Consider the following 27,467-nt stretch of genomic DNA (forward strand, 5'->3'; position numbering starts at 1 on the left):
GAGGAGCAGACAAGCTGTTTCAAAGGCTCCTCTAGTCTCGTGACAGAGGAACGGGTCTTCTCACAAGGTGTCTCTTTACAATGGAAGAGAAAGGGCATGGTGTTTGGGGTCTGACAGATCTGCTTCAAAGCCTAAATTCCTTGAGACCTAGCAGTGTAGTCCTAGGGAAGTCACTCCCCAAACCTCTGAGCCAGTTTTCCTTGGAGCCACGTAAGGTTTGTTCTGATTATCTACGGCGGTGTAAAAAATCCCAAACTCAGTCTCACTAAAGAAACCCCATTTTTATCATGTTCATGAATTCCAACGGGCCCAGCAGCGATGGCTTGTCTTTGTTCCATACGTCTGAGGCCTCAGCTGCAAAGACTCAAGTGGCTAGAGATGGATTCACGTTTGGAAACTGGAATGACCTAGAGTCTCGTCAGTCATTGCCTGGCTCCTGAGCCGGGGTGACTCAAGGACTGAATATCTGGAGCTGCAGACGGTACGACTAATGTGGCCACTCCATGTGGCCTGGGCGTCTCAGAGTAGGATGGCTGGGCTCCAAAAGGAGTTCTGAGGTGAGCATGCCAAGCGAGAGGAAGTCACATGCCTACAGGACCACACCTTGAGACCCTCATAGCATCATTTCCGACACTCTTTTCCAACAGTCACAAGCCACCCAGATTCAAGGTGAGGGGATATAAACTCCATCTTTTGAAGGGAAGACTATCAAAGAATCTGTGGCCATGTTTTAAAAACTGCCACAATGGTAATACTCCTACCTTGCAGGTTTGTTTTGAGGATGAGAGATGATAAACGTGATACAGATATTGAGTGCATTGTTAAATGGTTAGATCTTATCATTACTATTGTTAGTATAGTGTAGGGCTTAAGTACACAATTTGGCTAGGTTAACTATTCTGGGTCATTTACCTCTGACCATCACGATTTCCACAGCATGTGGCATCTAAAAGCATGAGATGCTCACAATTTACTGTGTTAGGTCAGGTGCCCAGGAGCAGACCCTAAGACAAGACTCATGTGCAAGTGGTTTGTAAAGGCAGTGCCTGCAGGGGAGAGTAAGAAGTGCAGAAAGCAGAGCAGGGGAGGAAAGAGCCAAGCAAAGTGCAATTTCAGGTGAAGTCGGTGGAGGGCAACTTGAGCCTGATCCCATGGGACACTGTGAAGGGGAAGTTCCACTCAGAGTCCACTCACCTTTCCCATCCTGGGTTCGGCAATCAAGGCCCGGAATTCAGGGTTGTTCTGAGCATAACATCTGAGGTGAGCAGAGATGTGATCCAATTGTTTTCTCCAGTATCCTAAAGAAGAACAGAGACCTGTCCCCATGGATAATTCTCAGGCTAAGAAAGAAAGTGCTGATGTGGATCATGTGTTCTCAGAAACACTGTTTTCCTTTGCCAAACTTTGTGGTGGTTTTACTTATTTGAACCTCAGCTATACAGTAGGATAGGTTCCATTTTTGTTTCCAGCTTCTTTGTACACATGATTAATCACAGAATACTCTAGTATCTCAAAAGAACATATTTTGATTGCTGCACATGGGGTCTTCTTCTTTTATTCTTTTAACATTCTTTTAAAATCAATCATATTGAGATATAATATTAGTAAAATGCACCTATTTAAAATGTACAATTTGAGCGCTGGCCAGGTGGCTCAGTTGGTTGGAGCTTCATCCCATACACCAAAGGGTTGCAGGTTTGATTTTCAGTCAGGGTACATACCTAGGTTGTAGGTTTAATCCCCAGTTGGGGCACATACAGGAGGCAACCAATCAATGTTTCTCTCTCACATCGGTGTCTCTCTTTCTCTCCTTCCCTCTCTCTCTAAAATCAATAAAAAAACATATCCTTGGGTGAGGATTTTAAAATATATATATATGTATATATAAAATGTACAATTTGAGCTTTGGCAAGTGTATGCATCCCCATCAATATATAGAACGTTTCCCTTGTGCCCCTGTCCAGTCTACACAGGGTTTAAAACACCTTTGAATTAGTTGCCACCATTTAAATGCTGGGGGATTTCACATGAGTCTAGCTTTCTGGTTTCTCATATGCCGGGGGGAGGTGCAGCAGGGTGGGAACTGCCTTCCTGCGCAGGTTTGGCTGCCTGGGGCGAAGGGGCAGCTGCTCTCTCTGGACAGGGCACAAGCCTCCAGCTGGCCACAGTCATGCAGGCCCAGCCGCCTGCCTGTACTTCCCGGTTCTGCCCTGTTGGCACTTGAGCCTGTAAACGTGCATCAGGTTCCACCTTCACTCTACAGTGAAGACACCAAAGTTGAGAGCAGTCAGGTGGCTTGTGCGAGGTAACCCAGCGTGGTTTTGTGGAAAGAGCACATGATTTGGAGTTTAGAGAACCCTGCATTTAGATGCTAAATCTACCATTTATTAGCTTAGTGAACTTAATTAAGCCAGACACTTAAATCTCATTAAGCCTTACTTTCCTTACCTATAGAATGGGACTACTACCTCTTATCTCATGTTATTGTGACATTAAATAAGAAAACCTAAGTGTCCTAGTAATATTTGGACTTTAACATATAAAAATGTAATATATTCACAATAACAGGACAAAGAAGGTGGATGAAACCAAAGTTGCTGAGCTGCACGCTTTAAATGGCTAAAATGGTGAATTGTTATGTGCATTTTACCACAATAAACTAAAGTGATAACAGCAAACAGCAATAACGACACAGATTAGCAACATTTCTGCCGTAACAGTAGAAATCCATGTGCACTATTTACAAACTAGATAGGGGGCTGTGAGTCAGACAAGCATCACAGCACTAAAAGTGAAAGGGAGAGCTCTTATTCATTCAAATGAAAATTACTTCAAAAAAGTAAAATAAAGGAACTTATTTCTTATATATTAAAATAAATCTAAAGGGAGAAAAACGGAAAAAAGGGAGAGCGAGTTCCCTCCTGAGAAGCAAGCATGTCTCCCTCCTCACCTCTTCCCGGGCTGATGGCTGTGAGCACAGGCTTGTGGTCGCTCATTTTCTCCTGCCTCTGCTGCTGAGAAGCCATCTCCAGCTCCTTTTTCGCTAGCAGGTTGCCAGACGGGTAGAACAGGCCAGAGGTCTGTGTACCTACATTCTTTCTAGTCCCGACATCATGGCCTTTGGGTAAAGGAGCACTTAGGGGCTGCCAGGCAGATCGGGGCTACAAGTGAGGCAGAAACGTAAAATATTAGAACAGAATTCAATTAATCCTTTGTGTTACTCCCAGAAATCAACTGTAATCAGAAGTAAAAGTATCTCAAAAAAACAACTGTATTTTGAACTAAAAATGGGTTTTCGCCCTTGCCTCATTTTCCTTGTTTCTGTCTTTCCCAGCAACTCTCAGCCCCAGCCCCTTCACCATTTACTGTCTCAAATTCAGTAAATCAACTGATGGTCCCTGTCCTGCATTAGTCCTGAAAGATACCTCTCTTTTCAGCAATATAATCCAATAGAGCATAGACTTTACTATCCATCAATCCAACTACTGGGCACCAACATTTCCTGTGAAATATTCCCCTGCATCTAGACCACGGGACCTAAGAGAATGAAGGTTATGTAGGTTGTGCATCTAAAGGGGTACTAGTCACATAGTGGACATGATATATTTGCATATTTATTAGGACAATTTTTCTGGTGAATAGAAAATGTCTAACAAAATTAATATATTATAATCAATTTCCAACAGATGGCGTTCAAGTGTCTTGAGGAAAGAACACATTTGCACAAAGGTGCCATGTGGACTATTGGCAGTCCCAGAATGTATAATCCAATATGGATTAAGAAGGCTATGAATTCCCTAAAAATGAACACAAAGTTACTGAGTGCACGTGCATTCTCTCTAATAATGATCAATTCTTCTAATGAAGAGAGAAGAAGAAACCTGGAGTATTTATGTAGCTTAGCGAAAGTCATAAAAGGCTAACACAAAGCTCGTGAGTGTTTAAGTCCTTCTGAAAATAACCTTGTGAGATTTTCCTTAAACTACATCCAGTTTTTATAAATGGAAAAAGTAATTTTATATGCCTGATCTAAGTTTTCTAAAATAGAAAAGACTGGGGGGAAATTCTTGGTGTGCTACACAGAAATTCAAGAGAAGTACTTTTTATCTCATGTATTCTAAATTCACTTCTCCTACATGACATCATATCTACTTACTGTCTTGTAAATACAATTAGACTTCAATCTATTATAGATAACCACATAGATAACTGATTTCTGAGGAAATCACTGCAGTGTTTAAAACCCAAATTTATTTCCACACCTGGTTGAAAACTCCACAGGAAAGATCTAAATGTGTTGGCTCTCTCTCCCCAGGGTGATTGACAGAGTAGAGTACACAAACTCAGTTACAACCTCTTCCCAGGCACCAGTTCTTACAATGGTGGAGGCCTCACCTCAGCAAAAGGGTCAGGGTCTGCAGCCGCTAGAGCCAGGCTGTTCTCCACACTAAGTTTTGCCAAGGACTTCAGGTAAACGCCACAGGCACCACAGAATCGGGCAGATGGGTGATTGCTGGCCCCACATTTAGGGCAAACAGAGTAGCAGGTAGGAACGACAGGCTAGAGGACAGAAAAGATTTTTTTATTTTTATGAATATTAGTCATAATTTTCCCACATAAATTATTCCCATATCAGCCATCAAAATAATACATGCCCATACCCTCCAACCCTGCAATTCCACCTTCTAGAATAAATGTGTATTTTACTCTATGGATGGACAAGTACACAAGGAAGTGCATCCAAGACCATTCCCCGAAGGAAGGTGATTTTATAGAAAATAACTGGAAATAACCTAAACGTCCAGCAAGAGGGTATGGCTTAAATATATCATGGTACATGCAGACAGTGGAATATTATGAAGCCACTAAAAAGAATGGGGAGGTTACTAACAAGATATATTGCTAAGTGCAAAGAAATGGACCAATGTTCATATTAAACTATCAGTTTACTTAATGCATTGAATGGCTGAAAGAACGGTAACAATGACTGTTTCTAGGGAGACGAGCTATGGGACTGGGACAAGAAGAAAGACTAACCCTTCAGACTAAATCTTTGGTATTATTTATATGAAACACTCAAATAAATAATTTTGAGTATTTTATTAAAAAGGTTAGCAGATGACTAATTCATAAAAGAAAAAATATCAACAGTCAACAAATGACTGAAAAAGTTTAAGCTCAGTCCTAGCAGGTTTGGCTCAGTGGTTACAGCGTCAGCCCATGGACTGAAGGGTCCCGGGTTTGATTCTGGCCAAGGGCACATACCTCAGTTGCAGGCTCTATCCCGAGCCCCAGTCGACGTGCGAGCAGGAAGCAACCAATCCATGTGTCTCTCTCACGTCGATGTTTCTCTCTCTCTCCCCCCACTTCCACTCTCTCTGAAAAGCAATGGAAAAAATATATTTGGGTGAGGATTTAAAAAAAAAGTTTAACCTCAAAGAAATGCAAATTAAAACAGCAAGGAGGGACCATTCTCAATTTAAGAGAATTAATTATCTGTCTCCAGATTCTTGGTAAATAAATGCTAGACCCAAATCCCAAGATGTGATTTCCACAAGGCTGTGGAGAGGGGGAGCCTGGCTCTCTCTAGGGTTGTGGTGAGGTGCTCGGCACAAAACAGCTCAGTTTCAAAATACCCACCGTGGCTCCACACCAGTCACAGAAGCAAGCACCCCGGCGGTTCCAGCGGCCACACTTGAAGCAGGAAACGGTCTCCCCTTTCAGAGTGGGCCCAGGAGCTTTCTCACCGCTGCACATGGACTGGTGGACACAACGGTATTGACAGGCAGATCAGTGCCATGCTCTCCAATCCCCTCCCAGTCCAGAAAAGACAAAAGCCCCAAGTCAACACAAGACCTGGAAACAAGGTATTTCTGGCCCAAAGAGGAAAATGATCATAAGCTTCATTGATTAATAAATTTGCACAAAGAGCATGCATTCCTTCACAGAAAGTCAATGAAACTGGTGCCTCACACAACTTAATATTCTTCAGTATCTTGAATACCACAGTAGCAAGCCTACTGCTGATTTACTATATACCAATATTAACAAAGAAAGAGTGTAAGGAGAGCAGAGCTACCTAAGGTGTCACCATTGAAGTTTATCTTCTATCATTTGGGATTCTGGTTTCCATCTGGAAATGCGAGTTTATTTTCCACTCCTGACATATGAAAATAATTACTTTTTGGGGAGGGAGATAGAATTGTTCCGTGAGAATTTCTGAGACTTTGTTAGGTAGATCTGTATTAGAATCTTTGCTCCTACTACTTATTTGTACTGCCTAGTAAAAGATTTTCTCATCATATACATAGGGATGATATTATTCATCATTGCCATGTGATTACCTACTATGTGCAGGCACTGTTCTGAGCACTACCCCTGTACCCTCACATCAATTCCCACAACAGACCTGTGAGGAGGATGCCATAATCATCTCTGTTTTACAGAGAGGGAAGCTGAGGCACAGATAGGGTAAGACCCAAGATTTGAACCCAGGCCATGATTTTTATCCATGGCTCCACAAGTCCTTTTCAATACAACAGTTTTTTCACAGGTCTGTAGGGGGGCTTCTGATCAATAACGGTAGGCCTTAATTTGACACGACTAGTGTTTCTATAAAAAAGAGAAATCTGGACACAGAGACAGACACACAGAGGGAAGACAATGTGAAGACACATGGGGAGAGGTCGCCATGTGATACATCTACAGGCTAAGGGAAGCTTGAGGCTATCAGAAACTAGGAGAGAAGCATGGAACGGAACCTTCCCTAGAGCTTCAGAGACAGTGTGGCATTGCCAACACCTTGATTTTGAACTTCTGTCTTCCAGAAAAGTGAGATGATAAATTTTTGTTGTTTTAAGCCACTCAGTTTGGGGTGCTTTGTTTTAGGAACCCCAGAATCCAACATCCCATTTGATACTAACCATGTTGACCACAGGAATCATCACCGGTTTGTCCAGTTTCCCAAGGAATCTCTCTGAGATGAAAACAAATCCCCCAAACTGTCAAATATAGGGTGTCCCCCCAAAATGTATACACACTTTAACTTTATGAAAATGAAATGTATTTTAATAAACACTGCCTTTACAATTATTCAAAGTATAGTGTATACATTTTTTAGGACACTATATAAAGTGGCTCCAAAGAAGCAAGTTTGTTGGCTTGCTTTTCTTCTAAGTTGGCTAGGAAATGACAACGTCCTTTTGGTATTGTTAGGCCAGGGCAACAGTCACCTGGAAGTAATTTTTAAAGCCTCCTCTTCATTAGAAACATTTTATAAACATAAAACAGATAATCTAAACCGAACCCATTCACTCTGCTTAAGTTGCATCTACTTCTATTCCTTGGCCTTAAACACTCAAAACAGGCTGGCAGGAAACCCAGAAATGGGTGCCCAGTGTTCTCAATTTCAAAAAATGGTATGGTACAGTTAATAAAGACACATCTGACTGTAAATGAAACGTCAGTGGGTCCACTACCCCAATGGCTGCTGCCAGCCTTCCATGCAAAACTACTAAACAAAAGTGTATAAAATCGTAGATTTGATTGCATCCCTGGGAAGGCTTTGAAAACAATTTTGTACCGATGACCACATGAAGCTCTCTCCACATTTAGAAGAGTTGCCTTGTTTACCACGAGAGGCTTTTCTGTCATTGTCTCTCCCTCCTCCCACTTCCCCCTGCTCTGCAGATTATATTTGTTCATTAACACTGAACATTAGCAGCCATGAGGTAGAGGACAGGCACATGCAGTCCACCCACCTCTTGTGATGAAGGCAGGGCCCTCTCACAGGTGACGCAGTATTTCAGGTGAGCGGGGTTCCCTGTGCCACAGGTGCGGCAGATCACTTTCTCCTTGAAAACAGACCATGAGAAATTCAGGTTCCTCTGAGCAAAGAATTGTGCAAATAAAGCAAACAAAAGTGTGAAGCCACTTTAAGATTCAAAGTCGGCATTAACTGCGATGTTCAAGTTTAAACATATGAAGTAAAAAATTGTCTAAGTTAGCTGATAGCAATTTGTCCTCCATGTCCACGTTCAGGGAACACATTTCTGTGTGTTCCTCTCTTTTTCTTTTTTGCTCAGTCCCTCCACCGCCCGACAGCTGTCAGCATGCTCTCTGTCTATGAGACTGCCATTATTTTGCTTGTTCATTGTGTTCATTGGATTCCACACGTCAGGCAAATCACATGGTACTTACTCTCTTTCTCTGCCTGGCTTATGTCACTTAGCATAATGTTCTCCAGGTCCCTCCATGCTGTTGCAAAGAGTAAGAGATCTTTCTTTTTTATGGCTGAGTAGTATTCTGTTGTGTAAATGTCCCATGGCTTTTTTATCCATTCGTCTACTGATGGACACTTGATCTGTTTCTAGATTTTGGTTATTTACTGTAAATAACTCTGCAATGAGCATAGGGGTGCATATATTCTTTTGAATTAGTGTTTTGGGCTTCTTTGAATAAATTCCCAGAAGTGGAATTGCTGGGTCATGAGGCAGTTCCATTTTTATTTTTTTGAGGCAACTTCATACTGCATTCCACAGTGGCTGCCCCAGTCTCCATTCCCACCAAAAGTGCACGAGGGTTCCCTTTTCTCCACCGCCTTACAGGCACTTGATATTTGTTGATTTATTGATGGCAGCCATTCTGACAGGTGTGAGCTGGTATCTCATTGTGGTTTTAATTTGCATTTCTCTGATTAGTGATGTTGAGCATCTTTTCATATGTTTATTGGTCACTTGTATGTCCTCTTTGGATAAGTGTCTATTCGAGTCCTTTGCCCATTTTTTAATTGAATTGTCTTCTTGGTGTTGAGTTGTATAAGTTCTTTATATGTTTTGGAAATGAACCCCTTATCAGATGTATCGACAAATATGTTCTCCCACTCAGTGGGCTTTTATTTTGTTGATGGTTTACTTTGCTGTACAAAAACTTTTTAGTTTGATGTAGCCCCATTTATTTATTTTTTCCTTTGTTTCCCTTGCTCAAAGAGATATATCAGAAAAAAATGTTGTTATGAGAAGTGTCCAAGATTTTATTGTGTATGCTGTATTCTAGGATTTTTATGGTTTCATGACTTACATTTAAGTCTTTAATCCATTTTGAGTTTATTTTTATGTATGATGTAAGAAGGTGGTCTAGTTTTTGTTTGTTGGTGTGTTTTTTGTGTGTGTTTTTTAACATATCTGCCCAACATTCCCAGCACCATTTATTGAATATACTATCTTTACCCTATTGTATGTTTTTGCCTCCTCTGTCAAATATTAATTGACTATAAAGGCATGGGTTTATTTCTGGGCTTTCTTATGTCTGTTTTTATCCCAGTCCCATGCTGTTTTGATTACTATGGCCTTGTAGTATAGTTTGATATCAGATGGTGTGATTCCTCTAACTCTGTTTTCCTTTCTCAAGATTGCTATTGCTATTTGAGTTCTTTTGTGGTTCCATATACATTTTTGGAATATTTGTTCTAGTTTTGTGAAATATGCCATTGGTATCTTGATAGGGATTGCATTGAATCTATAGATTGCTTTGGGTAATATGGACATTTTAATGTTGTTAATTCTTCCTATCCACAAACACAGTATATGCTTCCACTTACTTGTATCTTCTTAAATTTCTTTCTTCAGTGTCTTATAATTTTCTGAGTACGGGCCTTTTGCATCCTTGGTTAAATTTACTCCTAGGTATTTTATTCTTTTTGAAACAATTGTGAATGGGATTGTTTTCTTAGTTTCCCTTTCTGATAGTTCATTATTGGTGTATAAAAATCCAACCGATTTCTAGATATTTATTTTGTATCCTGCTACTTTACTGAATTCATTTATCCATTCTACTAGTTTCTTGGTGGAATACTTAGGGTTCTCGATATATAGTATCATGTCATCTGCAACTAAGGACAGTTTTACTTTCTCCTTTCCAATTTAGATGCCTTTTATGTTTTCTTCTTGTCTGATCACTGCGGCTGGGACTCCCAGTACCATGTTGAATATGAGTGGTGAAAGTGGACATCCCTGTCTTGTTCCCAGTCTTAAGGGAAATGATTTTGGTTTTTGCCCATTGAGTATGATGTGGGCTGTGGGTCTGTCACATATGGCCTTTATTATGTAGAGGTATGATCCTTCTACTCCAACTTTGCTGAGCGTTTTTATCATAAATGGGTGCTGGATATGTATTCCTCTTAACATTATAGATCCCATTGATAAGTTAAAGTTTTGGACAGCATGCCTTTACAAAAATTAGGGTGCATTTTGTTCATAGATATTAGCTTATCAATTGTTAGCCAATTTCATCAGCTGAAGACAGACAGTTAATTGTTCAAACATTATTTTTTATATATTCATGTTTTTACAAAATTGCATTTCGTTACCTTTAAGCGGAGGCTGGCCTGTGGTTGAAGCTGTAGAGCAAGAGGAGCCTCACACACCACACAGAAGGGAATGTTTATGGGCACCATGCTTCCACATTCTGCACACAAGCCCATCTGTGCAAAGAAAGAGGTCAAGTTTGTCTTGGCATACAAAAACTGAAGCTGTAAATAGATCTTAGAATGTAAGGTTTAATTTGCTTTTGTAAGAAATTTTTAAATAATTACCTTTATTCTTATTTTTTCATATTAAGAGTAAAACCATGTTTATTATAGAAAACAGATGTAAAAACACAAAGAAAAAATATCTTCCAGCATGATAGAGCAAGGAAGTCGACAAATCCTCTCTCCAAAAAAGCAATTACAAGTTGGTAAAACTGTCAAAAACCAACCATTTCAGACTCAGAACATCAACCAAAGACAGACAACAAACTGAAAAGTACTGAACTTCAAATAAGAACACTGCAAGTCTGTGTGGTTCTTGCAGGTGCCACTCTCATACCCCTCTAGTTTTATCAGCGTGGTAGTTCCACCAGTGCAGGGCAGGCTGTGAAAACCACAAGCTTTGTAACTACTGATGAACAGGGCTCACTTGATTTAGAGCACTTCTAAGGTTATAATCTCAGTGGCAAGAAGGTCAGTGGCTCTGCTATTTTGAGATTGTGGTTCTGTTTAGGGCAATCAGTGGACCAGCAAGCAGCCAGGAATTTAACAGGGAGTTCTAGGAAGTCAACCCTATGGGACAAGTTAAGGTGTTGGCAGGGGCACACTCTCTTTGAAGCTCTAGGGAAGGTTCCATGCCTCTCTCCTAGCTTCCGGTAGCCTCAAGCTTCCCTTGGCTTGTAGACATATCACTCCAGTCAGCTTTTCACGTATCTTTAGTTGACTGGAGGCTATGCACATGTGCAACATAAATGGGAGTGGGTCCACGCCACCTATACAGCCCTGGCTGTACATGGAGATACAACAGAGTTCAGCATACAGTAAAAGCTGGGGCAGATTTGAAAACAGCCTGAAGTTTGAAGGCTCTACCTAGCCCACACATAGACCCATCACCAGAGAGTGGAAGCCTCATTGTACCAAGGTATCTGAGCACAATTTCTGGCCAATCTTCAGTTTAACACTAAGTTATGTACACCCAGGGGTGACCCCAGGCTTAAAACTAAAAATAAGGGGGGGGAAATCCTGATATCAGTGGTTGGAAATTGCAGGGAAGGTAGACATGAAAGATTTAATGCAAGTAAAAAATAAAACACTACCACTAGGAGACAAAGTCAAAATCCAGAATTATTATATTACCTAAAATGTACAAAATTTTAAAAAAATCAATGAGACGTACAAATAACAAGAAAATATGACTCATACTCAAGGGAAAAAACAGTTAATAGAAATTGTCTATGAGTATCCTCAGATGTTGGGTTAGCAGGTAAAGTCTTTGGAACAGATGTTATAAAAATGTTCAAAGAACTAAAGGAAACCACATGTCAAATTAAAGAAAGTATGATAACAATGGTCTGAAAAATAGAAAATCTCAAAAAAGAAAAATTATTTTAAAAGAACCATTTCAAACCAATGGGACCTGTTAGTATTTTATTTGTTGTATTATCTCCTCCAAGGAGTCCAAAACATATCACAGAAGTAAACAAAATTAACTTCTACAACATGTCCATTTAACATCTGACCCCTTACTTGAAGTCATAACTCAATTTTATTTTATTATTTTTTCCTTTGATTTTTCCCCATCACCATTTATCCCCATACTCTCCTTCCACCTCCGCCCATCCCCCTACCCCTGCAACCACCACACTGTTCTCAGTGTCCATAAGTTCTTTCTCTTTTTTGATCAATCCATCCACTCCCAGCCCCAGCACCCTCCCCACCGGAGATGTCTGCATGCGTTCTATCTTTGAGTTTCACTTTCATGGTCATTTCACAGATCCTTTTATTCCCCCCCAAACCTCAAAGTATCAAGTACATAAAAGATGGATACATTTTGGTGGAGGCATCGATTTTTAATGAGCCAAGTATGTTTTCTAACTAACTGCAAATTTAGTGGTAGGATAACATCAATTATTATCTATACTTGGCTAAAACTTTTTAAATTTAGATACACTGATCTATCTATAGCCTATATAAACAGCTTCTTCGGACAGAATGATGTATCTTATGACTACATATAGACTTGTAATTCATACATCTCACTTATTTCTAGAATATATTTCCTTATTGTACCCAGGTTATGAACAGAAATATCACATAAGTAGGAAATTTATATTTATCCATGCATGCATCATTGAAACAATAAGATTTCACTCTGTTTCTGAGCCTGCACTTCTACAAGGCCACATACCAAAAAAAATGGCTTTGCAAGCATGTTTCTTCATTCCTAAGTAAGGAGTCAGACAGTAAGAGATTAACCTGCCAGTAATATTTTCAACAAGTATTTATGTTTGTGGTTTGTGTATGCCAGGTACTGTGCTACTGCTGCAAATAAAGATAAAATAAACCAATGAAAGAAGCTTTTAAGGACTGTGCTGCTCACCTGAACTCCTTCTGAGGGTGGGAGACGACAACCAAACATGGGTGAGACAGGAAAGCCACAATCTTGACAGAAGCGAACAAACGGATCAGTTGGCCGGGGGGCGAGGCACTGGGCACACCTACAACAGAAGAGGTTCCTGATTGGCCACGCTCTGATGGGTTCACATTAAGAAGCCTGGTGGAAATCTAAAAGTGTTCAAGAATTTTTAAAAGATAAAATTAAAAACAAAACAAAAAGCAAAACACTCTCAAAGGCTATGGAACAAGTTCCCTAGTCATTTTATTACAAAGTGGCCTCAAGCTGGAACCACTGGTTCCCTTCACCTACAAGGCCATCTCACTTCCTGAAGCAGCTGAAGTTAGCAGCAGCCTTGATCCCACTTCTAGTGGGACTCGGACTTGTCCTATCACATTGGATTTGGCATTGGATTTGTGAGAATAAGCCTAGGGAATTCTAGTAATGTCTACACTGCAATTTTCTTACTTCCTACTTGAGAACTGAGCCTAGTCTGTGTGACACTCTGGAGGGTCACTGTCAGTTAAGCTCTGCCTTTGTCTTCACTTACCTGGTTAGAGTTCCAAGACCCTGCCCCAGCAGCACCTGGCCAGATGAATCTCGTCATTTCGCCCTCACGTACCTACCTGAGTTCTGAATATCAGCCAAAGTGAAAGCACTGACAAAATTTAGCATCCTTTTATGATTAAAAGCATTGAATAAACTAGGGACAAATGAAAACATCCTCAACATGCTAAAGACCACATATAAAAACCCCACAGCTAGCACCATACTCAGTGGCGGAAAGAGCAAAAGCTTTTCCTCTAAGGTCAACAAGAAGACAAGGATACTGACGTTCACTGTTTCTATTCAGCATAATATTGGAAGTTTTATACAGAGCACTTAGGCAAGAAGAAAAATAAAAGGCATCCAAACAGGAAGGAAAAAAGTAAAATTATCTCTGTTCACAGATGATATGATCTTATATGTAGAAAACCCTAGAGAACACACACAGACGTAAATCAGTAGCACTACTAAGGAAATTTAGAAAAGTGGTAGGATGAAAAAATCAACACACAAATATCTGTTGTATTCCTATGAACAAATTGAAAAGGAAATTAAGAAAACAATTCCATTTATAATAGCATCAGAAAGAATAACATATTTAAGAATCAATTTAACCAAGGAGGTAAAAGACTTGTACAATGAAAACTACAAAACTTCTCAGAAAGAAATTTAAAAAGACATAAATAAAAGGAAAGGCATCCTGTATTCGTGAATCAGAAGACTTAGTACTGTTAAGATGAAAATACTACCCAAAGCAACCTACAGATTCAATGCAATCCCTATCAAACTCTCAATCACGTTCTTTTTTGCAGAAAGAAAACTTATCCTAAATTCATATAGAATCTCAAGGAATCTCAAACAGTCAAAACAGTCTTTAAAAAGAACAACAAAGTTGGATGACTCACATTTCCTGATTTCAAACTTTACTACAAAGCTAACTAATAAATGAAGTGTTGTTCTAACATAAGGACAGACATATGAACTAAAGGAATAGAGTAGAGAGCTCAGGAATAAACCTTTGCATGTATAGTCAACTGACATTTGGTGAGGGTGTGAACACCATTCAATGAGGAAAGGACAGTCTTTCTAACAACGGTGCCAGGAAAACTGGATTACCCACATGCAAAAGAATTAAATTGGACCCTTACACCATCTACAAAAACTAAACCAAAATGGATCAAAAACCTGAATGTCAGAGGTAAATATATAAACCTTTTAGAAGAACCCATAAAGGACAGGCTTCATGACACTCGACTTGGCAATGATTTCTTGTACATGCCACCAAAAGCATAGGCAGCAAAAGAAAAAATAGATAAACGGGACATGATCAAAATTAAAAACTTTTGTGTATCAAAGGACACTAATAAGGGAGTGAAAAGACAATCTACAAATGGGAGAAAATATTTCCAAATCATATACCTGATAAGGGATCAATGTGCAGAGTATATAAAGAACTCGTACAACTTAAAAAACGAACAACCTATTAAAAAATGCCAAAAGACTCGAATAGACATTTCTCCAAAGAAGATATACAAATATCCAAGAAGCACATGACAAAAAGCTCCACATCACTTGCCATTAGGGAAATATAAGTCAAAACTACAATGAGATACCACATTATACTCATTCGAATGGCTATTATCAGAAAAATGAAAAATGTTGGTGAGAGTATGAAAAATTGAAACCTTTGTGCGTTTCTGATGGAAACATGAAATAATGCAGCTGTTGCAGAAAACAGTTTGGCAGTTCCTCAAAAAGTTAAACATAGAGTTGCCATATAATCCAGGAATTCCACTCTTAGGCAAATACCCAAATGAATTGAAAGCAGGGATTCAAAACATATACTTGGTACACCAATGTTCATAACAGCATTAATCACAATAGACAAAAGATGGAAATGACTCTGATATCTATTAACAGATGAATGGACAAACATACAATTAATATGGGACATACATACAATTAAATATTATTTATCTTCAATAAGGAATGAAATTCTAACACATGCTACAACATGGATGAACCTTGAAAACATGCTAAGCGAAATAAGACACAAAAGAACAAACATTGTCTGATTTCACCTACATGAGGTTACTACAATAGACAAAGTCATAAAAACAGAAAGTAGAAGAGAGATTACCAGAGGCTAGAGGGAGGGAGTAATGGGAAGCTATTGTTTAATGGGAATGGGGTTCTGTTTAGAATGACAAAATGGTTCTGGAAATTGATAGTGGAGATGGTTGCATAACATTGTAAATGTACTTAATGCTATGAGATTTTACACTTAAAATGATTAAAATGCTTTTATTTATGCATATTTAACCACAATAAAAAAGTATAAAGGACCTCAAAAAATGATTGATTATATGAACTAAAAGTAATAATGTATTAAGGGGGTTCATAATATTTGTAAAAATAAAATGTATGACAATAGCACAAAAGCTATTGGTATTCAGTTGTTGGAAATATACTGTCAGAGATTCTTATGCTATATACGAAGTAGTATAACACTACTTGAAGATAGACTATGATAAGTTAAAAATGTACATATATTATAAACTCTAGAGCAACCACTAAAAAAGGTATAGATAATAAGCCAACAAAGGAGACAAAATAAAATGGAATCATGGAACATACCAATTAATCCAAAAGAAGGCAGAAGAAAAAAAAAAAGAAAAGGCAACAAAGAATAAATAGGATAAACAGAAACCAAATAGCATGATGGCTTATATAAATTCAAACATATCGATAATCAGAATAAATAGGCTCTCAACATCTCAATTAAAATGCAGAGATTGTCAAGTACAATTTTTAACAAAGCAATTTTTAACTATATCCTATTTTTAAAAAAAAACAATTTTATATAATAAGATAAAAATAGGTTAAAAGCTAAAGAATGAAAGATAGTCCTAGCCAGTTTGGCTCAGTGGTTAGGACGTTGGCCTGGGACTGAAGGGCCGTGGGTTCCATTCTAGTCAAGGGCATGTACCTCGATTGCAGGCTTAATCCCAGGCCCTGGTCGGGGTGCATGCGGGAGGCAACCAATCTATGTGTCTCTTTTACATCAATGTTTCCCTGTCTGTGTGTCACCCCCTCCCTTCCATTCTCTCTAAAAAAATCAATGGAAAAATATCCTCATGTGAGTATTAACAAAAACAAACAAACGAACAAAGATTTTAAAAAAAGAATGAAAGACACATCATGCAAAAACTAGTCTTGAGAAAGGAGTGGCACAAGAACAGGCATACAGAGAAATAAACCCATGCCTTTATGGTCAATTAATATTTGACAAAGGAGGCAAGAGCATACAATGGGGTAAAGACAGTCTCTTTAATAAATGGTGTTGGAAAAATTGGACAGATACATACAAAAATATGAAACTAGACCACCAACTTACACCACACACAATAATAAACTCAAAATGGATAGAAGACTTAACTGTAAGTCCTGAAACCATAAAAATCCTAAAATAAAACATAGGTAGTAAAATCTTAGACATCTTTTGTAGTAATAAGTTTGCTGATACGTTTCCTACGGCAAGGGAAACACAGGAAAAAATAAACAAATGGGACTACATCAAACTAAAAAGCTTCTGCACAGCAAAAGAAACCATCACCAAAATGAAAAGGGAACCCACTTTATGGGAGAACACATCAGCCAATGATACATAAGGGGTTAATTTCCAAATTATTAAAAAACTTATACAACTCAACAACAGGAAGACAGACAATCCAATTAAAAAATGGACAAAGGACCTGAATAGACACTTCTCCAAAGAGGCCATACAGATGGCCAATAAACATGTGAAAAAAATGCTCAATGTCACTAATCATCAGAAAGATGCAAATTAAAACTACAATGAGATATCACTTCATACCTGTCAGAATGGCTAAGTCAACAAACAAGTGCTGGCAAGGCTGTGGAGAAAAGGGAACCCTAGTGCACTGTTGGTGGGAATGCAGACTGGGGCAGCCACTGTGGAAAATAGTATGGATTTTCTCAAAAAATTAAAAATGGAACTGCCTTTTGATCCAGTGATCCCACTGCTGGGAATATACCCTAAGAATCTTGAAACACCAACTCAAAAGAATATATGCACCCCTATGTTCATAGCAGCACTATTTACAAGAGCTAAGATCTGGAAACAGCCCAAATGCCCATCAGTAGGTGAGCGGATAAAAAAGCTGTGGGACATTCACACAGTGGTACAGTACACGGCTCTAAAAAAGAAGGAAATCTTACCTTTTGTGACAGCATAGATGGACCTGGAGATTATTACACTAAGTGAAATAAGCCAGTCAGAGAAAGACAAATACCGTATGATCTGACTTATATGTAGAATCTAATGAACAAAATAAACTGACGAACAAAATAGAAACAGAGGCATGGATACATGGAACAGACTGACAGCCTCCAGGGCAGAGGCAGAAGGGGGGATGACGAAAAAAGGTGGAGGGATTAGCCAAAGAATATATATGCATAACTCACAGACACAGACAATAGTGTGGTGGTGGCAAGCAGAAAGGGTGGGGGTGCGGGGGCAGAGGGCAGGGTCTGTGTCCAGATGAGCCAAGGGGGGAAAAATGGGGCCATCTGTAATCAAGTCAATAATAAAAATAAAGAAAAAAAATAAATGTTTGATACAGGCAAAACATGGACAAATCTCAAAATAATTAGGCTGAGTTAAAGAAGCTGGCAAGAAAAGGAGTACATACTGAATCCTTCTATTTACATGTGGAACCAAATGCAAACTAATCTACAGTGACAAGAGCCAGATCACCAGTCGCCTGGGGAAAAGGAAAAGCATGAGAGAGAAGTTTCCAAAGGTACACACTTTTGGAGGAGACAGATTTGCTCATTTTCTGACTGTGGTGATAATTTCAAAGTTATATTCATATGTCAATTGTACTCATTAAATAAATGCAGTTTATTGTATGCCAATTATGTCTTTAAAATCTGTAAAAATGTAATAAAAAACAGTTAAGGGTGGGCAAACACCATTATGCTCCATCCTTAAATTCTTTTTGACCCCAACATGTCTCAGAAGGATTTAAGAAATAGTAAAGGGAATGAGATTACTTACTTGAGAAAGTCTGTCTCCCTTTGAATTCTCATGATCTCCGTGGCTGTCAAACTTGTATGGCCATTTATGTGCGCAAAACTAGGGAACTAAAATTAAGAATATAACAGAACCATGGTAAAAGCTGTGGTATAGTAAAATGTCATTAAAAATTAATTGTAATATTGTGTCTTACATCCAGAATCCACCCTTTAAAAGCCATGATTGAGGAAGTCACAAGAAATGATTATCCTAGTACCCACCATTAAAAAATTAGTCAGGCAGCATGGCTCAGTGGTTGAGCATTGAACTATGAACCAGGAGGTCACGGTTCAATTCCAGGTCAGGGCACATGTCCAGGTTTCAGGCTCGATCCCCAGCAAGGGGCATGCAGGAGGCAGCCGATCAATGACTCTCTCTCATCATTGATGTTTCTATCTCCCTCTCCCTCCCTGAAATTAATTAAATATATATATGTATAAAGCAGTTGTGTCTGGATAAAAAAATGTGACTCCATGTACGCTCCACCTGGGGCTCAGACTGGAGGACAAGAGAGCAAGAGCTCTTGGGCTGCATTTAGATGCCAAAATTCTAAGTAGGCTTTTAGAAACACTGAAGAATCACATTGCTGCAATAGTAGCAGTAGTTGGCAACTGACCTAAGGGCATCCTCCCTGTGTTATATGGTAAAAAATGTACTGACATAGCTTTTATTTAGGTCATAAGTCACCTCCAACTTGTCAAATCCAACGGGCAAGTCCCTGTCCTTGTCGAATTGAATCCCAGTAACATCTGACAGAGATGACCATGGCCTTCTCCTGAAACCCTTTCTTCTCTAGGCTTTTCTCCCCATTCTTCCTCCTTCTCAGGCTCTTCCTCCTCTACTCAACCTCTAAGTCAGGGGCTTTGTCTTGTGCTATCTTCTTTTTCTGTACAGCCTTGGCAAGTGATCTCATAGAGACCCAAGCTTTAAATACCATCTATCCAGGGCTTGGCAAAAGTAGGTTTACAGTTATGAATATGCAAAACGAAGTTTATCCTTGGATTATTATTTTTTTATTATTGTATTTCCTGTAGAAACAACTGTAAACCTACTTTTGCCAATATGCCATATTAAATATTTCCACACATATATATTTCCAGCCCTGACCTCTAACCTGGGTTTGAACTTGCATGGCCAACAGTCTATTTAACACTGCTTGAATTTTTAAAAAATTTATTGATTTTGAGAGAGACAAAAAGAGAGAGAGAGACATCAATTTGTTGTTCCGCTTATTTATGCATTCATTGGTTGCTTCTTGTATGCGCCCGGATTGAGGATTGAACCCACAACCTCGGTGTATCAAGACGATATTCTAACTGGCTGAGCTACCCAGCCATGGCTTCCACTTGAATTTCTAATGAGCCCTTGAATACATGCTCCTCCCTCATCTTCCTCATCTCAATTAATGGTACCATCACCTCCAGATGCTCAAGGCAGAACCTTGAGAGTCACTCGTGACTTCCTTTTCCATCATCTGATCCATCTGATCCCTCAGCCAAACCTGTCGGCTCTACCTCCAAAACACATCTGGATTCCCACTGCCTCCTGTGATCACCACGTGCACAACCTTGGTACAAACCACCCTCATCTTTCACCTGAAGCAAAAGCCTCCCAAATGATATTCCCTTCTAATTCCTCTACAGCCTAATCTCCATTCTATGGCCAAAGAGAAAACTTTTTCCCTCTCCTTTTCTTTTAAATGTAAATGAGATCATGTCTTATGGTCCGAATGTATTCCCTTTACAATTAGAAGAAAATGCAAACTCCTTACAATGGGACTCACTGATAGCATCTGTGATTCCCAATCATGCTTGCCCATTAGAATCACTTGTGGGTGAATTAAAAATAAATAAATAAATGAAACCATGCCCAAACCCCACACCAGACCAATTAAATCAGGATTTCTGAGGTTGGCTTTCTGGGATTGGCTTGAAACCCCTTAGGTGATTTTAATGTGCAGCGATGTTCGAGAGCCCCAGTTCTCCATGCTCTGGCCCCAGTCTACCTCTCCCACCTCTTCTCCTACCTTGCTCTCCACAGCAGCCTCCTTGCAATCCCTCCTTTTCTGTACTTGTTACTGCTGCCAAGATCTTTGCAGGGCTGGCTTCTGTTCATCTTGAAGGCTCAGTTCAAATGCCGTCTTTTCAAGGAAGCCCTCTCTTATTACCCTAAATTAGAATACTGTTCTTCCTTCATGATCATTCTCTATCCCAGTGGTTCCCAAACTTGAGTGTGCATCAGAAGGGTTAATTAAAACAGATTAGTGGGCCCACTTCCAGAGTCCCTAATTCAGTAGGTCTGGGATGGGGCCTGATAATTTGCATTTCTAATGAGTTCCCATGTGATGAGGTCCACACTGTGAGAATCACTGCTCTACCCCATAACCCAGTGGTATCTTTTTCATTATACTTATCACAATTTTAAAAGTTTTGTTTGATTATTTACATATTTATTATCTGCCTGCCCCCACCCCCAATAAAATGTAACTTTCATGAGTACAGGAGACTTTCTTGTCCAACACAGTATTCCCAGCTCTGGAACAGTTCCTGGCACATGGTGAAAAGGCTAGGAAACACTGCCTTAAAGTATTTCATGGGAAACATTTAAAAGGCAGTAGATATTTAGTATCCTAAAGATTTTCCTTAGAAGTTACCTGGGACTGGCGGGTGGGTGGTCTAGAACGGGATTCTTCACGGTAAACTGGCATTTCCAGAGGACCGTCTGAGAAGCGAAGATCTTTCAGTGTTTTAGGTTCACTTCTTTCACCTACCTCGAGGTCTACAATTACATCAAAAATATTCTGTGAACAACTGTAATTATACATGTAATCATGCATATACATCTTCGTAGTTACAAACCTTTTAATAAGGGACCACTGTCATCACAGTCTTTCCCTAAAGTAGCAACTACATAAAGATGCCCCCACTCAGTGGAATGAGCACTAAGAAAGAAAAAAAATTAGCCCAGACTGAGAAAATGAAAATCTGCCCTGCTACATTCCAAAACACTTCACATCAGGCTGGAAAAATAGATAAATCCAACTGCAAGTTTATAAGGAAATATTTCTTCCCGGGACACAGTGCAGCAGTAAAATGTCCTACCAGCACCCCCTTTGAGTGACATTGTTCCTGACCTGCCTAGAAACCTTGTTCTCTAAAAATCAGGTTTTCAGAAATTGCTATTTCAAATCATATCAGTAAGAATGAAACATCTGACTCTTGCCTGAGGACCTAAAGTCACCATGACATAGACAAGCAGCCTTAATTTCCAGCTCTGGTGTAGAGCTTCAGAGGAGGGTTTCTGAGCACAGCAGTCGCATTTATCTTTGTTGTTTCCAAGGTAACAGCACACTGGTTCCCTTAGGCAGTCCATTCCGGAAGGTGACCACTTCACTCAGCCCTGCTGTGCTTTGAGCCTTTTAAACACTCTGCTTTCATTTACATTTCACCCAAACTCCACTCTTCCCCCAAACCCTCTACTATCTTTTCCTTTGTTTGGCGATACAATCCACGGGTCCTCTGGCGTGTGACAAGGAGTCAGAAACCTGACTTCGTTGGGCTTCACGATGAGCCCTCATGGATAAGCCATTAGCTAAGGCAGCACTAAAACTCAAATTAAGAACTACAAAGGAATACGTTTCAATTAAAGATCATTTGACAGTGAAAAAATAAATCAATCAATCTCAAATTATAGCTTGCTTTACAGTTCCAGTGTTTCTTATTCCGACCCTTCTGCGGACAAAGTAAGCTGTGACCCTGTCTGGGGTTTAGAATACTAAATGTTACCCTCATTCTCTTAGGTCATACCTAGAAATTTCCTACGGTTAACATTCCAACCCAGTTTATTTTCAGCACTCTTAGATTTCTTCCTTAGTTTTGGTCCAACAAACCCGTTTTTCAGTTCCTAGGAATGAGAAGATTGCATGTCAATAATTTAATTAGGCCCACTTAGAATGTGAACATCAAAAGTTACCTGGTAGAGGCAGGGTCATAGCATGTACTCCCTACTTGAGAGGATTTCCAGTAGTTTTTACAAAGTGACCTCTGCCTTACCTTACTCTGGAAACACACAGCTTTGTATCTGGGCTGCTCGGTTGGCAGCCTGTCTGGTTGGTAAGCCACCAGGTCAAGTAGCCAAGATGAAAGGCAGGTAGCAACACACATAGGCAGGATGTTACTGTTATGGGAGTCTGAGTAATAACAGAGGGACCACCAGATCCAGGGGCAAAGACAGGGTGGGGTCAGACCAAGATAGGACTTAGGTACACTACCTGCCCACGTACAGTACTTAACACTCCTGTCTGGGCTTTCTTCTCCATGGATCAGTCTCTTATGCCTGATCATCCTGAGCACCTGCTGAGACATGTAGGCTGGCTGCTGCTGCCCCAGTGTAGGTCCCTTCCCTGATCATACCTGAGCGCCACACTCTGCCTACACCTACTGCTTTGGTCCCACAGCCTTCTCTCTGGCCTCTGGTCCACTGTTGGGCTGAAAAGATTCCCCAGAAAACTTTATGTCACCCCTAATAAGACCTCTGTGACAGACTCTTTAGTTGGTTGCCTTACCATGGGTTGGCCCATTCTCTGAACCTTGGATCTGTCTCACTGATGCCCACAACCCAGGGTCTGAAGTTTCAAATGTCCTTTTTAGATACGTCTGCTTCACTCTCCAAAGTGAGGCTTTGCAGCTATTTGGGAATGAAGATTTCAACATAACAGAAGGCTATGCCCACTGAGGACTTCTCTACTAGCCTGGTGCATCTATTCAACAAATACACACTCACCACCCTCTCCTACCTGGCCCTGTGCAAGGAATTCAGTATGGCAGACATGCTCTCTGCCACCTTGGAGCTTACTGTGCAACCGGGTGATAGACAAGGAGCAAAGTAATCAATATTCAAAGCATTTTATAAAAGGAGAAGGTCTGGGTGCTAGGGGAGCAGTGATAAAACAAAGAAAACACAGTTTAGTTTGGCTGGAGTATATACAGGGGAGTCACAAAGCAAGAAAGGATGACTGAGGACAGAAACTGATCACTTGGGATGCCAGGCTAAAGGTTTCTGTTTCTTCAATAGGTAAGGGGGAGTCCTTGAGGAACTAGAGCATGGGCAGTTATGATAGGGGGAATTTCTAATGTGCAGGGTAGAAGACTGACCACAGGGGGAAAATCAGCAAAGATACTTTGCAATGGCTGACAATGACCTCAATCATAAGATCCTGACTGTGGTGACTGTCTGAATGTATTATAATTCCATTACTTGCCTGTTTTGAAGAATCTTCGAGAACGTTTTCAACACTGTCTTCTGAAGAGACTGCGTTTGGTGGTTCATAGTCCACCTGAAACACCTTTGTTACAACGCCACTCTGTCTGCAGTCTCTGAAAATTATTTTAAAAAGAAAAAGTCTGTGTATTACACAAAGATTCCAAAGAAGCTGGCTAGCAATTAAGATAACTCTATTAAAGTCCCTTAGTCTAGCTACTAAATGTATTATATTTTAAATTGGAGAAATCAAAATACAATTTCTATGGTTTTTCTTTACCTTATTCTAATTTAGATTATCTACTGCTTTGTAACAAACCACTACAAAACATACTGTCTTAAAACAAATCTGTGAGTTAACCAGGGTCAGCTGGGTAGCTCTTGCCTGTGATTTCTCACGTGGTTGCAGTCAGATATTGGTTGGGGCTGAAGTCAACTGAAAGGTCAACTTGGCTGGATGCCCAAAATGGTTTCTTCCCTTCTCTCCCCTCCCCTCTCCACCTCGCCTCTCTGATTAGGTGGTTAGCTTGGGGTTCCTTACAATATGGAAGTCAGACTTCTTACATGGTGGGTGGCTTCACCTAGTGTTTTTGTTCCAAGAGACCAGAGCAGAAACTGCAACACTTTGTGTGATCTAGCCTTAGCATCATTTTTAAAGCATTCTATTGGTCAAAAGTAAGTCATAGGGCCAGCCCAGAGCCCAGTGGAGGGACTCCACTGGGAGGCATGGTGCATTTTTGGAGACTACCTACCATACTCACCATAAAGATTTCATACTTTAAGTCTCAAACTATTCTAAAACAAAGAATAGGATTACCTGTGTATCATTCCATGCGACTCAAGGGAATTTTCCTTACCCCAGCTGTAGGTAGCACAATATATGCTGCTCTGGTAGATTTAAAATGTTATTCCTCAAATACTACCATGTTTTCAATTTATTCATAATATTTTACAATTAATCTTGTTCCTCTCTGGTGCAAAAGAAGTTCCATGAGAACTTCTTAACTATTTTCAATTAAGAAGTTCTAAAAACTGGTGGTGATTTATTCTGAGCACCAGCAGCTTACCTATATTCTGACCTTTTAAAACAGTTTTATTGAGGTAAAATTTACAAGCCATAAAATTTACTTATTTTAAGTATATAGTTTGATGATATTTAATAAATTTATATAATTGTGCAATTATAGTCACAATCCAGTTTTAAAACACTTCCATAACCCCCCCAAATTGAAAAGAAATATAATCATACAAGTATAGCCTTAGCTGTCTTACTTCTTTCACTTTTTGCAGGTTCATCCATGTTGCTGCATGGATGTATCAGTATCAGTATTACTTTTATTGTTGAATAGCATTCCATTTTATGGATGCACCACTGATTGTTTATCCATTCCCCAGTTGATGGCCATTTGAATCATTTACAGTTTTGAGCTATTATGAATAATGCAGCTGTGAACATTCACATATTAGTCTTCATGTGAACATGCTCTCATTTCTCTTGGATAAACAGGAGTGGAACTTCTGGGTCACATGGTAAGTATATATTTAACTTTTTAGAAACTGCTAAATTCTTGCTGTTCCATTTTACATTCCCACCAGCATTCTCTGAGGATTCATTTCTCCACATACTTGCCAACACTTGATATTGTCAGCCTTTAAAAAAAATTTTTTTTTTTTAATCCTCACCTGAGGATATTTTTTCCATTGCTTTTCAGAGAGGATGAGAGAGAGAAACATGAATTTGAGAGAGACACACTGATTGGTTGCCTCCCCCACACACCCCGACCGGGGCCGGGGATCAAGCCTGCAACCAAGGTATGTGCCCTTGGCTGGAATCAAACCTGGAATCCTTCAGTTTGCGGGCCAATGCTCTAACCACTGAGCAAACTCAAAATGTCATGCAGGAGTTCAGCCACCAGAGGGAGTCCTGAGAATCTTTTTTAAGAAATGTTTTTATTGATTTTAGAGAGGAGAAGAGAGAGAGAAACATCGATGAGAAACATCGATCAGCTGCCTCCTGCATGCCCTCTATTGGGGATTGAGCCTGTAACCAGGGCGCGTGCCCCAACCGGGAATCAAACCGATGACCTCTTGGTTCATGGGGTGACACTCAACCTCTGAGCCATCCTGGCCAGGCCTTAGAATCTTTTAAAGTAGTACCTGGGCCAGCCAGGTATTGGTTTGGGGCCTAAAAGTGTTCCAAAAATGTGGTCAAACCTGCACAAAAGAATTCCTGTATCACAGACTTGCAAAGCAATTGAGTTTTTTTCCCTACAACACAAGGTTTCCAGCTTAAGACATGTTTCCATATTGGTAAAGTGGTAAAAGTCACTGAATAGGAAAGAAAGGACAAAGAAAGGAATAAAGTAGCTAATGTCCAACAAATGGCAGCAACAATAGCTTTCAAGGCCAATTAAATCAATACAAAATAGAGAATGATCATGGTGGTTGTAGGCTGTGTCCTGGGGAATAAAAGAGCTATTCCTTAAAAACAGTATTTTCTTCAGAGCCTGATGAATCTCTTCAAAGGTCCCAAACCCTGAAGAGGTTCCTGAAATTTGAATGTGGAATTCAAAATAAAAACAGTATTAATATACAAAGCACTTCATTGAGCTGTACTCTTATGGTTTCTGCATTTTACAGTATACCTCAACAGAAGACAAAAAACAAAAGTTACAGATATGTGCTGAAACAAAAATAATTTTTTCTTTAGTGCCCTTCTAGTCCAGCACTGATTCTTACAGGAAGATATAAATAAACTGAAAGCGTCATTATATTATGTTATTTTAATCACCATGCTCTTAACTTACTTAGAGACTGCAATAGCTTTAACTTGTATTTTTCCATCAGGCAGAGTAATAGGCCTTGTATACTTAAACGTATTATTTTCACCATAACCAATTCTTTTTAGAAATTCAGGCTTGCTGCCATCCAGGGTATAATATATGCTGACATCTGGGGTATCTGAAAAACCCAAAACAAGATAACTGCATTTAACACTAAAGTAACAAGTCTGTGAATAATGCCGATGGGTTAGTTATTTAAAGAGAAGTTTTTACATATTGTAGAAATCAATACCAACAACAATTGCTGAGTCCCTTCTCTGTACCAGGTACCGTGCCTTTCGTGAATATGCTCATTTCATCTGTACAACCCTATGAGATAGGTCTTATTTTATACCCACTCTATAGATGAGGAAACTGAGTCCCAGAGGAGTTAAGAATTCTGTCAAATAACAGTAGAGTTGTGTTTTGACTTCTGCTAAGTTGGATCCATAGCCCATGCTCTTGAACCACTAGGATTTTCTGCATCTCCAATAGGGCATTGATACGAATAGAGTAGGGGTCTATTTTAAGACTAGAACAGCCATGTAGAAAGCAGTAGCTAATTTTTCCTTTGCTCCTGAGCATTGCTTAAGAAATGCTTTTATATTTTATTTGGACTTGGTAAATGATTTGGTCCTACATTTCTTAGAAAATTTGTAAAGGTGGTAAATTCATATAAATCAAGATTCAAAATGTCACGCCCAGCCGGTGTGGCTCAGTGGTTGAGTGTCGACCCATGAAACAGGAGGTCACACGGTTCGATTCCTGGTCAGGGCACATGCCCGGGTTTCAGGGTTGATCCCCAGTAGGGGGTGTGCA

The 27,467-nt window shown here is 39.7% G+C and overlaps 1 protein-coding gene across 12 annotated transcripts in view; it reads right to left on the reverse strand.

Annotated features, from left to right (window-relative positions):
- DZANK1 (double zinc ribbon and ankyrin repeat domains 1) overlaps positions 1–27,467 on the reverse strand; it is a 44,609-nt gene that overhangs the window by 12,434 nt on the left and 4,708 nt on the right. For 4 of the 12 annotated variants that reach the window (XM_081149036.1, XM_081149035.1, XM_081149031.1 and 1 more), the window contains exons 3-14: positions 26,634–26,787; positions 23,828–23,942; positions 22,374–22,470; positions 21,221–21,345; positions 18,550–18,635; positions 12,906–13,023; positions 10,367–10,480; positions 7,761–7,853; positions 5,641–5,760; positions 4,396–4,560; positions 2,951–3,161; positions 1,195–1,298 (exon numbers count right to left, since the gene is read on the reverse strand). In XM_081149036.1, coding sequence (XP_081005162.1) covers positions 1,195–1,298; positions 2,951–3,161; positions 4,396–4,560; positions 5,641–5,760; positions 7,761–7,853; positions 10,367–10,480; positions 12,906–13,023; positions 18,550–18,635; positions 21,221–21,345; positions 22,374–22,470; positions 23,828–23,942; positions 26,634–26,787 — 1,502 coding nt within the window. The remainder of the gene's footprint in view (positions 1–1,194; positions 1,299–2,950; positions 3,162–4,395; positions 4,561–5,640; positions 5,761–7,760; positions 7,854–10,366; positions 10,481–12,905; positions 13,024–18,549; positions 18,636–21,220; positions 21,346–22,373; positions 22,471–23,827; positions 23,943–26,633; positions 26,788–27,467) is intronic. The other 8 variants (XM_081149039.1, XM_081149038.1, XM_081149041.1 and 5 more) reach the window with 2 other exon arrangements.

This window comes from Miniopterus schreibersii (assembly GCF_964146895.1).
Source record: "Miniopterus schreibersii genome assembly, chromosome: 10".
Classification (NCBI taxonomy): Eukaryota; Metazoa; Chordata; class Mammalia; order Chiroptera; family Miniopteridae; genus Miniopterus; species Miniopterus schreibersii.